We start from the raw sequence: 15491 nt of genomic DNA, 5'->3' as shown, positions 1-15491 counted from the left end.
CGAACTGGCCCCTCTGTGCAGCAGAGCCATGACTGAGGTGGCAATACCACAGGCCTCATCTCTTAGGGAGAAGCAACCTGACTTTTTGTCAAAATGTGCAGCTGCCACGGGGTTAGAATACTCAGAACAAATTGCCCCAGGTGTTAATTATGACGTCCTATGTAAGCCTGTTTCATTCTAAGTACACTGCTCAAAAAGTCATGCATTTTGAACTGCATGAATACAATGTCAGCAGACAGATCTTTAAAACTATTAAGCACAGTCCTGGCCAGTTTGGCTCAGAGGATAGAGTGTTGGCCTGTGGACTGAAGGGTTTGATTCTGGTCAAGGGCACATATCTCGGTTGCAGGCTCGATCCCTGGCCCTGGTTGGGGCACATGCAGGAGGCACCCAATCGATGTCTCTCTCTCACATTGATGTTTTTTTGTCTCTCCCTCTCCCTCCCACTCTCTCTAAAAATCAATGGGAAAATATCCTTGGGTGAGGATTAATAACAACAAAAACAAAAAAAACCTATTAAGCATAGTCAATATAAAAATGTACTTTATAGACATCACTGAAAAACTAAAGACTGACAAAAATATTGCTTTATAGATTTATTTTCAAAGGGCACAAAAACTTAGACAATTTAAATACAAGTTTAAACAGAATTGCTCTGTTGATGTCAGCAATGATGCCAAAACTGGTTCTCTCGGCCAGACACTCGCCTCTATCTTCTTGGTGAAGAAAAGGGGTCTGGAAAAGACACAGTAAGTGCCACAATAAGTGCAGTATTTCTTTTGGTGTGCTGTTACCAACTTTACGTGAAGATCTTTGAGGTGTTACATCCAGAGTACCTGAAGTTAGAGGCACCGATGCAAGGCTTTATTTAACACTTGGAGTGTGGGAAACGAGTTAAGTCGGCTCGCGTGAATTGCGCGTACTCCGCGGGAGCCGTCTTTAACTCGGTTCATATAGATTTGCGGTGGAGTGCGGGAAACGTGTAAACTCGGGCCGATTGTAACTGCGTATTACCAAATATTTGTTTGTAATCCACCCTTTTGGTGGATGGAACAAAACCAAAAGACAGAGCCATCTTATATTTTGGCGGGAAATTCACCCGCACTCCAAGTGTTAACAAGTCTCACCACTTGATTATCCTAGAGCCCAAATAACAGCTAAATTTGCATACACCACTGAATTTTACCTTCACAAAAATCCCAGGTAGGTCCTACCTTTATCCCCATTGGACATATGGGAAACTGGAGGCTCACACAGGCTAGATAGCCTGCATACGACCACCAGACTTAGAGCGTGACAGAACTGACAACAAACAGGTGCGACTCCAGAGCCTGTCTTCTTGCCCATGAGGTCTCTTAACAGCCAACAGCTAAGGCCATCCCAACTTCTGGACAGTTAGGCCCGGCCTAGGCTGCCGTGGGAGGTAGCGGTCTCTGCTTCTTGGTTAATTTGTTAGTATTTTCTACAAGATCGTGCTAGGAGGGCTTACTACCCTAGGGAGTCTGTCCAGGAATTAAGTGCTCTCAACCCCCCTCGAGGATAAAGATTAGGTCACTAAGGCTGGTGCCTTGGAGTGGCAGATAACCACAGGGCCTGCATTTTATAACCAGTAAAACCTGTCAGGCATTTCCATCCTCCTTTTCTTCCTGAGTCTTACTTTATTGAAAAACCCCACAGAGATTAAGCCTATTGGAGAACATCATTCTAGTAAAATTATTTACCTGATACTTTATTCATATACATCCTTCTTATCTGCAATGTAATCTACAATTTCTTGTGGACACATCAATTTCTCCGCATCTATATCAGGAATTTCAAACCCTAAAAGTAAAATGTACAACATGCATGAGAGTAGAAAGAGCAAATCCTTTATTTATTTAATATATTTTTATTGATTTCAGAGAGGGAGAGAGAGAAACACCAATGATGAGAATCATTGATTGGCTGCCTCCTCGCATGCCCCCCATTGGGGATTGAGCCCGCAACCCGGGCATGTGCCCCCATGGGGAATCGAACCGTGACTTCCTGGTTCACAGGCTGACACTCAACCATTGAGCCATGGCTGCTGGGCCAAAAGCAAATCCTTTACACATGAAAGCACCAATACCTCCCTAACACCCTCAAGTATATCAAGTTGCCAGCAACCCTGAGTCCATTCAAGTTGTGACCCAGTTATGTCTAGACCAGCCGTGGGCAAACTACGGCCCGCCGGCCGGATCCGGCCCATCTGAAATGAATAAAACTTAAAAAAAAAAAAAAAAAAAGACCGTACCCTTTTATGTAATGATGTTTACTTTGAATCTATATTAGTTCACACAAACACTCCATCCATGCTTTTGTTCCGGCCCTCCGGTCCAGTTTAAGAACCCATTGTGGCCCTCAAGTCAAAAAGTTTGCCTACCCCTGGTCTAGACAGTGTGTATATTGTATTGGGTAAAATGGTTGGTTCTCTTTAAAAAGTTATAATTCACATAATAGAAAATTCACCCATTGAAAAGTATAAAATTCAACGGTTTTTAGCATAATCACAAGGTTGTGTAACCATTACCATTATCCAATTTTAGAATATTTCATTACCCCCAAAGAAATTCCACCCTACCCTCCCTCAACAGACACCATGCCTCTAGTTAGCATAATCTGTGAGGAATCTACTAAGCTCTGCTCTGTGGGATGGCACACAAGTCCCTTGGCTTCTATTCAGGCAATTCATCACCCAAATTAGTTGTAGAACCTTGAATGGTCTCATTTGCACAACTAACTGTCCCAAACCAGAATAGCCTGGAGCATGCACAGGCGACATCGCTGGAAACCATGGCGCAGGCGTGCACAAGCGTGCATGTGAAGGGGGGGCCTACTGTTTCTATTTATGTATCGATTCAAATCCCAATTCAGACTCCTAATGTTCTTTCACTTTAACCCACCCAAATCAAGAATCACTCTATGGGCTCTAGTCGGGTTGCTCAGTGGTTAAGAGTGTCATCCCGAGCCCTGGCCCATTTGGCTCAGTGGATAGAGTGTTGGCCTGTGGACTGAAGGGTCCCAGGTTCAATTCTGGTCAAGGGTACATGCCCGGGTTGCGGGCTCGATCCCCAGTAGGGGGCGTGCAGGAGGCAGCCAATCAATGATTCTCATCACTGTTTCTCTTCCCCTCCCTCTCTAAAAAATCAATAAAAATATAAACAAAAAACAAACAAAAAAGACTTTTAAAAAAAAGTGTCATTCTGCTACATCAAGGTTTAGGGTTACATCCCGCCAGGGCACATGCCAGAGTCAAACAATAAATGAATAAAGAAGTGGAACATCAAATTGATGTTTCTCTCCCTCTAAAATCTCACACACACATCACAACATGGAGACCCACGATTCAGCCAGTGAGCGTTACCGAATTCGTCCTCCATGGCCATGATAATCTCCACTTGGTCCAAACTGTCTAAGCCCAGGTCTTTCATGAAATGGGAATTTACTGAGAGCTGCAAGAAGGGGACACCAAACACAAAATTCAGTCTGAGAGCTTTTGCTTCACTAGATAACTGAGTGGTACAGTGTTAATCATGACACAGAAGGTTATTTTTAAAAGGGAGGAACCATAACTAACATACCTCTAACGTGGCCGACATACACTTGGTGTGCTTTACATGTCAACTTTTTCAACCTGTTTTAAATTGGTTAACAATATATAAAAAGCTAATGATGAATTTCACTTTACATAGTAAGATCTTTGTTCATTGCTCTGCACGACACTCGGGATTTGGTTTTTCTTGCTGCCTGATTAACAACTAAGACACTACACCTTAGAAGTGACCTAAGATGGTGTGTATCACCACCTGCCCTTAATTCAGACCTCCAGATCACCGGGAAGAGTTCTTCAACTCCCACATCCAACCGCTGGCCTGGGGTCATGTACAGCGTGGTGACCTGAGTGAGTAATACTGTCCTGCACATTTGAAAGTTAAGAGACTAGGTCTTAAAAGTCCTCGTCACAAGAAAAAACCTTTCTGCAACTGTGTGATGATGAACGTTAACTAGACTTATTGTGGTGATTAATTCATAATATATATAACAAATAACTGAAACTAATATGGTATGTGTCAGTTGTATCTCAAAAAACAAAAAAACCCTCCAAAACCACACTATCCTCACACAACAGATTCAATCATTAAAGAGGAAATTTTGTGTCGCTATGAGAAAAACTCCAAAGGTTCAGAAAGGTGCATAACGGTGTTTACAGTACACTTACCACTGTGTTCTTTTAAAAGGGTGGGAGATACAGACCACGCAGCACATACAACATACATGTGCATGTGTTACTGCCCTGCACACACGCTCAGTATCTTTGGGAATCACTGCTGCCTCCCAGAGGGGAACGGGACTGAGCAGAAAGACTTTTTACTGCATGTCTGTCTGGACGCCTGCATTTTCTATCACGTGATTAAGTACGCATGTAAAGAAAAGAACATGTAAACCACACCCATTACCTTTTCTGGGTCAATCTTGTCATAGAGTTTCAAGACATAAAGAACGCGGTCCTTGATCCCCTCTAACGTCAGCGGGGGCGCGTCACTATACTGGCGGCACAGCTGTGTGACTCTGCCTGGCACCTAGGGCAAGGGCAGGAAGGAAACATTGAGCCTAAAATGCCTCAAGTGCCCCGCTGGTGTGGCTCAATGGTTGAGCGGTGACTTAGGAGCCAGGAGGTCACGGTTCGATTCCTGATCAGGGCACAGGCCTGGGTTGCAGGCTCACTCCCCAGTGCGGGGCATGCAGGAGGCAGCCGGTTAATGATTCTCTCACAATTGATGTTTCTATCTCTCCTCCCTTCCTCTCTGAAATCAATAAAAGTAGATTACAAAATAAAATGCCTCCCAGAAAATGCACTGGCCTGTATTGGGTATTTTCCACAAAGCACTTAGGGCTCTAGAGACCCACCATCTGATTCTAAGTGTGGCCCCCAGGCCACACCAGGTCCCTGCTGGGTACCCTGATGCCCTAGGCCAGTGGTTGGCAAACTGCGGCTCGCGAGCCACATGCGGCTCTTTGGCCCCTTAAGTGTGGCTCTTCCACAAAATACCGACTTCTGTGCATGGGCCACGAAGTTTCAATCGCACTGTACGTGCGTGCCCGCACGTGGTATTTTGTGGAAGAGCCACACTCAAGGGGCCAAAGAGCCGCATGTGGCTCTCGAGCCGCAGTTTGCCAACCACTGCCCTAGGCGGTCAGCAGCAGCAGCAGCAGGCCTACCTTCCCCTCAGCCAGGACTGGCTTTGGACATTGGTCCTGTTCAGTGAGACTGAAATCGTCCAAGGTCTGCAGAAGAGCCTGACTTCTCGTGCATCTACAGCAGCCACTGCCAGTGAGTCCCTGCACCTCTAATGGGCACACCCGTCACAATAACCCACAGGGAAAGGAGCTGCCACGGGACTGAGCAGCTCACACCGAGGGCCACACTGACCGGCGGCCTGGCTCCCAAGCTGAAGGAGAGGAAGAGCCTGCCCGTCCTCACAGTCCAGTCTGTTCCCCTGCAGCCCCACCACCAGCCTTTGTGATCTCTGACAGGATGGAGGACCACCACTTCTTCTCAAATCTCTCTGCTGGCCACCTGTTTAGTCACCTGGGTGCTAGGGTCCGGACGGGACTCCTGCATGTGCGAAGAGCTCCAGCTTCTTCACCGCACGTGAGAAGAGCGCCAGCTCACCCGTCAGCGGGTGTAAAGCTGTGGCAGGTACAGCGCAGAGCAAAACAAAACAGGTGGATAGTTTTGCTGGCTATGGAAGTCCCTAATCTGAACTGGTTTGTTCACCTTCTAAAACTGATCTTCATACTGCGGTTTGGAGTTCTTAGGGCGTTTCCCATAGAAAATAGGTTTTGCTTGTTGGGGCTCAGGTGCCTGAGACAAAGGCCCATGAAAAATTGTGATAAAAAACACCACCAAGTGAACCAAACCAGCACACACCTCTGTATGAGCACTTATTAATCAACCAAACAGAAGAACCCAGGCACTAAAATGAGGTCTAATGAGCGAGCTGTTTTCCTAGAGTACTTCTGGGTACTGTCAGAGCACTTGCTCTTTTTTGTCTGAATCCAGTCTCCCTCCCTTTCCAATGACAGCACGGGTTAAGGAGGTGTCTGATGTGGGAATGTCACCAGGCCTTAACGACTAGAAGAGGTTTCCAAGCCACAGATAAAATGAAGCAGCAGAAAGGACTAAAGAAAGAGGGAGGAGGAATGAGCGAACAGAGGTAATGACAGACAAGACCTTGAGGAAGGACTAGTGGAGGCTTTGTCCGTGCAGATCAAGGCGTGGTGGGAGGTGGGATTACTGCTGAGTTAAGGGACAGAGAAAGGGGTGTTTGTACACAGCTCCCCATGTGGCCCACTAGGGGTCAGCACTGTCCTGACAGCAGGGCAAGTGCCTGCAGAGGCCAGCTGGGCACTATGTGGTTAAATGAAATTAAAGTGGCCTCATGCCAATGTCAAGTGGGCAGCTACAGTGGGCTCAGCAGAGGCAGATGGGCAAGAGCTCAGGCCCTAGAATGAGACTGCACTAGCTTGCTCTTACTAACCTTTTTTTTTTTTTTTTTAATGTTTTTATTGATTTTTTTAGAGAGAAAAAGGAGAGAGATAGAGATGAAAACATCGATGAGAGAGAAACATCAATTAGCTGCTGCTTGTATGCCTCCTACTGGGGATTCAGCCTGCAACTCCAGGCATGTGCCCTGACCGGGAATCGAACCAGTGACCTCTTGGTTTATGGGTTGATGTTCAACCACTGAGGCACACTGGCTGGGCATTACTAATCTTTCTATGCCTGTTTCCTTACCTGTAAGATGGGATAAACAATATGCCAAGCTCACAGGACTGTTGGGAGGCATCAGTGAGATGATGCTGGGCATGCACACAGGGAGTGTGCTCTGCAGGGCGCCCCACAGGACTGGGTGATGCTGCTGCCCTGCCAGTGTGAGGCTCTGGGTAGTAGCCCTAAAGCACTGCTCCTGCTTCCTCCCATGCCTCCCCTTAGGTTATTTCTTATCAGGTCAGACTATAGTGCTGCCACAAGCACTTCCCTCCCTCACATCAATTCTTCTGGTTCTCACATACTAGGAGATACACAGTACTATCACCCACCTCCTGGAGGGCTTACTGCTCCTGCTTGCTGGGTCTCCACTGTTTAAAACAAAAGATATACGTGTTGTTTCTGATGTTAACTGTTCTTCCTCAAGATGTACTCTTAACAATTCTATTTAACAGAAACTTTCTCCCGCAGCCATCAGAGAAGGCACTGTTTGCAGGAAAGGAGGGACTACCCTCTGGAACAGCAGAAATGATCGAGCCTGGTTAGTTCCCATCAGAACCCATCTTCTCTCCACTGGGGCCCAGCTCGGAGGGAAACTCAGAAGGAACCGGAGGAGGCGGCTTTGAAGGCCACCTGCCAACTGCCCGCACAATTCCAGCCGGCAGCACACACCCCAGAGCCCCGTTTGGAAATGACCTCCTCACCCTCTGTCTGCAAAATGCTTGCTCACAGACCAGGCCCGTCTCCACTCTTCCCACCGTCCATTGTATTTACTCACTCGGCCACCCCACATGGCTGGCTGGGGGGGTCTCACTCATCCCTGCAACAAACCTTGTTTAATGTTCACTCCCTGACCTAGACAGAACATCCACACTCCTCAGGGCCCTATGGCGCCTTCACAACATGCCTGCTGTCTTCCACCTCAGCTGAGGCCTCTCCCTGCACAGGCATCCTGGGGGCGGCCTTAAGGGTGCAATAGGCTCTTCCTCAGCCCCACATGCCCTGCACCCTGCCTTGGAGACCATGCTCACTGGGGTTTAGTCCTTCTGGCGTCCGCACTGTACACACAACTGTCCTCACATGTGGCAATGCTTTCCCTTTATTTACACGACTCAGCCGCCTTGCAAGCTCTACCTTGTGTGCTGTGCACTGTGCTATGGGCTGGAATGACCACAATAAAGACATGACCTCGATTTTCAGAGAAGCATCCACACAGATCATCTCAGCTGTAATAAAATGAGACGAGCTCTGGCCGGTGTGGCTCAGTTGGCTGAGTGTCAACCTTTTGTGCCAAAAAGTTGCTGGTTCGATGCCCGGTCAGGGCACATGCTCAGGTGTGGGTTCCACCCCAGGTCGGGGTTCATGTGGGAGGCACCGAGTGTTTCTCTCTCACATCAATGATTCTCTCTCCCTCTCTAAAAATCAATAAAAAACATTAAAAACAAAGAGACAAGAGCCATAGCAAAGGTACTGATAGGCTGCTTCAGCAACAAAAGTTGCCATTCACTGAGAGGAAGGGAAGGGACTTGGAGTTAAAAGGACAAAAGATTATTCAAGGCGGGAAGGGTAGGCCAAGAAAAGGAAAGGCGGCATGAAAGTGTAGTGCCTGTGGGAGGAACTAGTTCCAATTGCTGGAGCCCTAGGGGAAGGTGGCACACCAGCGCAGGCTCTGGTATGAGGCAGGGGCCAGGGCTGCAGAGCCTCGAGGAAGACAGAATAGGTTTGTCTTACTGGGGAATGAAAATGTGGCCAGACCACAGTCCTGAGCCCATTGCTGTCACCCATGTCATGTGGTTCTGGTACTAAGAACAGTCAAGTTGTCCCTGCACCAGGCTTTGTCTTCATGTGGGTACCGCATCCCACAGAAGTCCCTGGAAATGCTTTGTGCTCTGGCTGCGAGTGTAGATCCAGAGCCTGCCGGGGTCAAATGTCAGACTTGTGGGCTCCATTTTAGACTACTACCCTTGTTCTCTGACCTTCTATTTCTAAGTCTTATCTTTTTACACCCAGGAAAGCGGCTTTAGCGCCCCCGCCCCTTTTTTTTAAGGGAAAAAGGATACTGTGAGTGACTGGTTGCTCTGAGATCAGCAGTGGGTGAATTCTGAGGAGGAAAAACCAACAGCAGGGGAGGGGTGGAAGGAGCAACCATCCAGATGGGATGAACACAGAATGGAGGTGGGGACTTGGGGTGACTGGTCATAACAGAAACCACGAGACAGTCCAGGGAGAGCGTGCGGTAAGAGATCGCTGGACTTTACCAACGTGTAAGGTTTAGGCGAGGCAGACAAAGTATCCATTGGGAGAAGAGCGAAGGGCCCGGCCAAGGGGAATGTGTGAGAACAGCCCGGGGAGCTGGGGAGCAGGGATGAGCTGGCAGGTTTAACATAAGGGCTGCCAAGTATCCAATGAGGACCTGAACTAATAATGTCTTTCTTAGGAGCCATCTCATATCCCTGACCGGCTGGCATAGGCCTGGCAGGCACATAGCTTTCCCTCAGCACCTGTGCATGAACATGAACCATTACTTACTCTCCACTTCAATCCACAAAGAATATAAGGTGCTTGAATGGGAGCACTCAGTCAAAACAGCTCCTCTGCGTACATGTAAACCAAGCACAGGTAACGGAACATCTTCAAGGCCGGGCCCGGCTGGTGTGCTCAGTGGTTAGGGCGCCAGCCTGCACGTCGGCGGGCCAAGGGTTTGATCCCGGTCAAGGGCACATACATGGGTTGCAGGTTTGATCCCTGGCCCTGGTTGGGGTGCATGTGGGAGGCAACCAATCAATGTGTCCCTCTCACACTGATGTTTCTCTCTGTCTCTCCCTCCTTTCTGCTTCTCAGCCCTTTCCCAGAATCCATATGTAGGCGACCTGCACGCACAATCACGCGAGTGTCAGCGCTCTGAGGACAGGGGCAATTGCTTAGCTCTGGGCAGACTGAAGTCGGCTCAGGAACACACACTCAGCCCCTCCACATTCTGCTCTTACCCCTTAATTTAACTCCCAGTTCAGGCAATGGGACAATGTCCTGTGAATAATCTGCTAGTGTCAGTAAATCTCAACCCTGGCTGCACAGAATGATCCCTTGCCGCCGGCGCCCAAGCCTATGAATTCCGACTGATTTGGCCCCGGGCAGCCTTAGGTTTTATCCCGACATTTTAGTCAAGGTTGAAAGCACCGTTACAGCGAGGTTCGGGAGCTCGACAAGGGGTTTCCAGCTTGACCTTGGGAGTCTATCCACCGTCAGACAATGGTTTTTAACCTTGTGCGCTTCAGGCACCCGGAGAGCTCGAGCAAAAACCCGTGCAGGACCTCCTCCCAAAGGGAAATCAGACCTGGGGGTGGAGGGAGCGAGGGATCTCACCCTAGAGGTTCCATCACATAAAAGCTAGATGCTCCCTGCTCCCGACCCTTGTTTCCAGGAGGCCCAGGACCTGGCAGGAGCCAGAGGGACAATCGGGGAGAGCGGCCCTGGGCGGCTGTCGGGCAACGTGGTTCCCCTCCGCTCCCGCGCCTTAGATCCCCCCCAGAAGCTGCCGCCGGCCGCCGCGAGCTCGCCCGCCGGTCCTCCCTACGCCCCCAGGCCGCTCCACAGGCAGCGGCGGCGAGGGCCCCCGTCCCACGTCCCCCTAAGGGCGGCGACATTCGAACCCAGGGCTGCCACGAGGTCGCACGGCCTCCCGCAGGGTGACTCGAGCACCGTCCGCCAGGAGCGCTGGGAGCGGGGAGCCAGCCAAATGCCCGGCCCCGCTAGGCCAGCGCGGCCCCGCCGCCCGGGTCCCAACCCCGCCCCCGGCCCAGGCCCTGACCCCTGCCGAGCCCAGCAAAGTCACCGCGAGTCACCTGCGCGAGCGCCGAGCCCGGAACCCTGGGCCTCGACTGGGTCCCCGCGGGGCGCACCGTGGTGCTGAGCGGCCGGGCGGCGGCCAGCGTGGGAAGCCGGGGCAGCGACGCCAAGGCCGCGGGCAGGCGGCGGACACAGGAGGAAAGGACACGAGCCGCCATGGCTACGCCGACCCAGCTTGCACTGCGCTGCGCTCGCGGGTCTAGTTCCCCCTCCGGTTGGGCGCGGGCGACGCACAGAGCGGCGCTGCAGAGCCCCACCCGGCGGTGGCGGCCCCTGGCGGCCCCTGGCGGCACTGCACCCTCGGGGCGCTGGCCCAGACATTCCAGCCCCGAGGCAGGGCCAGGACTACAACCAGAATTCCTAAGCACAATCATTGACACAGGAAGGAACTTACTTCCACCTACTCTCTGGATGTTCCGAAACACATTTATTTAAAAGTTTTGATGCCGCGATTCTTCCATAGAAATTACAACTATTTAATATCGCAAAACAGTATAAAATAAGAATGTGAAAATGAGTCGATTTAAATATGTAAGACCAATAAGTGTGGGAATTACAATAAAAATTATGTACATGTTAAACAATGTATAAATAATATAGTTCACAGAAGTGGGTTCATGGAGGAAGTTTATGCTAATTTGCTCACATTTCTTAGCAGGGATTTCAAAGATACTGAAATCCAAACCTATAACTCCAAACTGTGGATCCGGCCTGGACGAACAATCTAACAATGCTTTCAATTTTCCATGTTTCTTTTATTTTTATTAAATTTAAGTAAAATAGCCTTGGCCAGGGTGGCTCAGTTGGTTGGAGTGTGGTCCCACACACCAGAAAGTGGTGGGTTGATTCCCATCAGGGCACATACCAGGGTTTTGGGTTGGATCCCTGGTCAGGGCACCTACGGGAGGCAACTGATTGATGTCTTTCTTCCTTCCTTCCTTTCTTTCTTTCTTTCTTTCTTTCTTTCTTTCTTTCTTTCTTTCTTTCTTTCTTTCTTTCTCTCTCTCTCTCTCTCTCTCTCTCTCTCTCTCTCTCTCTCTCCTCTCTCTAAGCATGTCCTTGGCTAAGGATTAAAAAAAAACCCGGGAATCCTGGCCAGGTGGCTCAGTTGGTTGGGAACTGTCCCATGGACCAAATTCCTGTCAGGGCACATGCCCAGGTTGAAGACTCAATCCCTGATAGGGATGTATAGGAGGCAGCTGATCAATTTTTAAAAATATATGTTTATTGATTATATATATAGAGAGGAAGCAAGAGGGATAGAGAGAGAGAGAGAGAAACATCAATGACAGAGATACATTGATCGGCTGCCTCCTGCACATCCCCTACTGGGGGTTGAACCTGAAACCTGGGCATGTGCCCTAACCAGCAATTGAATCAGTGATCTTTTGGTTCATAGGTTGATACTCAATTGCTGAGCTACACTGGCCAGGCTGATCAATGATACACTTCCACATCGATGTTTCTCTCTCTCCCTTTCCCTTCCTCTCTTCCTAAAAATCAGTCAAAATATATAAAAAAAGAATGCATAATATGATCCCACTGTTGTAAAATATTTCTATTTATGTGTTCACTAAAAAACTGAATATCTGCGATGTGCTAGTTGTAGAGGTTACAGCACTGAGCAAGCCAGACAGGCAGTCTATTCCCATAGAGTTTACATTCCAGTGGGAAGATGAACAATAAACAAATAACAATTACCCGCCCCGCCCCCCGCCCCCCACAAATAAACAACTCCAGGAAGCTGTGATAAATACAAGGAAGAACAATAGTGAGGGAGTACAGGAGGTGTGTGACTTTAGGTAGGTGGTCCCTGAAGGCCTTTCTTAGGAGGTATATTTGATTTAACCAATCAGGAGGAAAACAACCTCAGGAACCATCATGCTGTTGGTGATGCCAATCAGAGTTCTATGGCAGTGCTAGCAATCGATGCCAGGCTTCTCCTGCACCCTGACTCAATCACCTCCATCCCACTGCCTATTATGCAATTGGAAGAGCAATTGTAACACCCCTTTGGGATGGTCAGTGACTAAATGGCAAGCTCCATTTTGAGTGGCAGCCTCCCATTTCTGCAGAAAACTGATTGGCACCAAAAACCAGAATGGAGACCAAGGACCAGGGCCCATAAGGTCTGTGCAAATCACCAGCGACACACCAGCCTCGGATCATGCCTTCCAGGCCACACTTTGGGCCAGACCCATGGGCCAGACCCGTGATGGTGACGTGTAGCATTAACACGAGGAAAACTCAGGGAGAGCCTGATGGCTTACTCAGTTGAGACCCTCTCTTCATATGACCCATTTATATTTGTGTTCCATGGAATCCTTCGGTCAAACAATAAATCACCTCTTATTTAAATGATGTATTTTGGGAGAGCTACTCCCCCTTCAGCAAAGAGAAAATGTCAGCCTCCATAATCTGTGGGTAAAAGGTTCAATATTAAGATGGAGATCAAGTCCTTACAGCTGGGAAGATTTAAGAGGGGACACTGTTGCTTCTCGGTGGCGCTCCCATCAAAGGAGATAGAAGCATAAACTATGTCAACTCCCTGCACACGTCACCCACTCCCCAGCAGCTATCCCTCCCTCCTTCCAGCCCATTTGCATATTGTCTCAGCCCCTTCTGTTCCCTTGGGACCATGTACCTCAGTTATCTCTTCTCCCCGACATCTTCTTTCTCACTTTTGTTCTTCTCTCCTCTGAGCCCATAAACATGCCAGTTTCTCCTGGCCTAAAAACAAGGCCACAGGTTCCACACCAAAGGAGAGGACATTTTAAGCCAATAAGCTGCAGGATGCGCACCTAACAGACCTCACTAAAAACGGGGCATTAGGTAGGGAAAGAAACTTAAAGATCAGCACACTGCCAGCCCAGACTGTAGTGAGCTCTCACAGCCAGACGGGGTGACCAGTGTGTCCCAACCCCAAAGAAGCAAAGTTTCAAAGTAATACAAAATTTTAAAAGTTTTGTACATAAACTATTCAAGATTTCTCCAGCACTAACTGGTACAAAGCACAATGAGACGGCACTTTCAGAGATGGCAGCTTCAGACCCAGAGGAGGGTAATGAGATGAGTTTCGTTTGGCCACATCAGTGGCAAAAACATAATTTTCTTTCTTTCAAGGAGGCAGGAGAGCAAGTAACTGGTCACTTCAATATAAGTGGCACATGATCCATTTTGTGAACCACTGGGGAAAGGGCAGAGATGGGACAAGAATTTGGTCTCTGACAGAGAGGTCTCACCATTTTAATTTGGTCACTTCTGATGAAAAAAATGAATTGCCTAAAGATGCCTTAAAAGCTGAAACGTAAACATCACTTTTTTTGGGGGGGCTAACTCCTCCTGGAACCACCCTTTCAATTTGGCTAGTACTCTGCACAAAGCAATGATTCCCCACAGTGGAGTCGTTCTCTGGGCTCTATGTGGATCCCAGTAAGGCAGGCCCATACCTTTTCCCCTCCTCTATGGAGAGGGCAATATGGATTAAGCTGAAAAATTACCTTCTACAAGTGAGAAAGGGATTAGACTGCTGCTTGAGAACTGTGGAATTATTTAGAATGTTTTACAAATGGTTGCCACATCAACAACAAAAAAGGCAATTACAAAATATGTACATCACAACATGCTTTTAAAGACACTGCATTGTGCTCACATTCCCTTAAATGTTGTTCCCAAAGGTGCTCAGCCCTATCAAAATCTCTGAGGGGAGGGAGAGACAATTTGGTGAAAAAGACACAGGTGGAGCGGTGGGAGGCAGTGAAAGGAGAAAGCAGCCTTTCAGTTAAAGGTCAGCTTCAAGCAGGCTGGCCTCAGGCGGAGTCAGGGTCAGAGAGAGGAGCGGCGGCAGGGTAGGACGGGTGGCTCTACATGTCACTCAGGTCCAGCAGAGTCAGGTCCAGCCTCCTTTGTGTACCTCTTTGTGTTCCTCTTTGGTGCATTTCAGTTTATCTTCCAAATCATCAACTGTCTTTTCCAGCTTGGCTACCGATCTCGCAGCAAACTCAGCACGGGTCTCTGCCTCCTTGAGTTTATCAGTAAGAATCTTAATCTCTTCCTCATATTTGTCTTCTTTTTGAGGATACTTTTCTTCAGCAGCACTCAGGCACGGCAGGTTCTGGCCCATCAGTCTCCTCTGCTCATCCATCTCTCCGCAACGGGACTCTGCCAGCTCAGCTCGTTCCCCTGTGCGTTCCCAGTCTCCCTCAGTAATCACCAGCTTACGGGCCACTTCTTCATACTTTCTATCTGCCTCTTCTGCAATGTGCTGAGCTTCTTTGAGTGGGATTTCCTGGAGTTCCAGCTTTTCTTCATCTTTTGAAGCTCGGTTTTCAATAACCTTCATACCTCTCTCGCTCTCATTGGCAGCTTTCTCAGCTTCCTCCAGCTTTTGCAGGGCAGTGGCCAGGCACTCCTGAGCACAGTCCAGCTCCTCTTCAACCACCTCAGCCTCAGCCTGTTCCCGAGCCTGCCTTTCTCCCTCCACTTCCCGCTGGAGGCGCTCGGCCCTCTCTTTGGCACCATCGGCTGCGGCTGCAGCACCTGGATCTCGCGTTTCACCGGCTCAATGGTGGAGATCCCAGGCATGGTGCCCACCCAGCTCCTGCTCGAGTTTGGTTTCCTGCCTCCTCCCCTGTGTTAAATTTTTTGAATTACAATGCAGAGAGTTGCACAGCAGCCGAAAGACAATGGACCTCCAGTGCAACAGTCTCTGCCGGGGTAGCCCGATGGAAGGATGCACAAACCAGACAAGAGTTTTACCAGATCTAGTAATGATGTGGGGCAGAGGTTGTGTTTGTATCTTTCCAGAAGGAGCAGTGCAGCCAACTTGGGTACCAGAGAGTTATGTGTGTCACCA

At 48.9% G+C, this 15491-nt stretch overlaps 1 protein-coding gene and 1 pseudogene across 1 annotated transcript; both read right to left on the bottom strand.

Moving 5' to 3' along the window:
• Window positions 1-572: 572 nt before the first annotated feature.
• On the bottom strand, window positions 573-10824 carry NDUFAB1 (NADH:ubiquinone oxidoreductase subunit AB1). Its single transcript, XM_070413671.1, has 5 exons — window positions 10633-10824; window positions 4476-4598; window positions 3383-3470; window positions 1722-1821; window positions 573-735 (listed from the first exon to the last, which is right to left on the bottom strand). Exons 1-4 carry the CDS (start codon window positions 10792-10794, stop codon window positions 1730-1732), a joined length of 465 nt encoding a protein of 154 aa, XP_070269772.1. The 5' UTR covers window positions 10795-10824; the 3' UTR covers window positions 573-735; window positions 1722-1729.
• A 3675-nt stretch (window positions 10825-14499) lies between these two features.
• Window positions 14500-15220, bottom strand: LOC139008354 (tropomyosin alpha-3 chain pseudogene; annotated as a pseudogene).
• Between the last annotated feature and the right edge of the window lie 271 nt (window positions 15221-15491).

This window comes from Myotis yumanensis, unplaced genomic scaffold, assembly GCF_028538775.1.
Source record: "Myotis yumanensis isolate MYYU_CA2020_CCGP unplaced genomic scaffold, mMyoYum1.0.hap1 SCAF_4, whole genome shotgun sequence".
NCBI lineage: Eukaryota > Metazoa > Chordata > Mammalia > Chiroptera > Vespertilionidae > Myotis > Myotis yumanensis.
The sequence above is the reverse complement of the archived record's forward strand: the minus strand, read 5'-3'. Positions and strand labels throughout refer to the sequence as shown.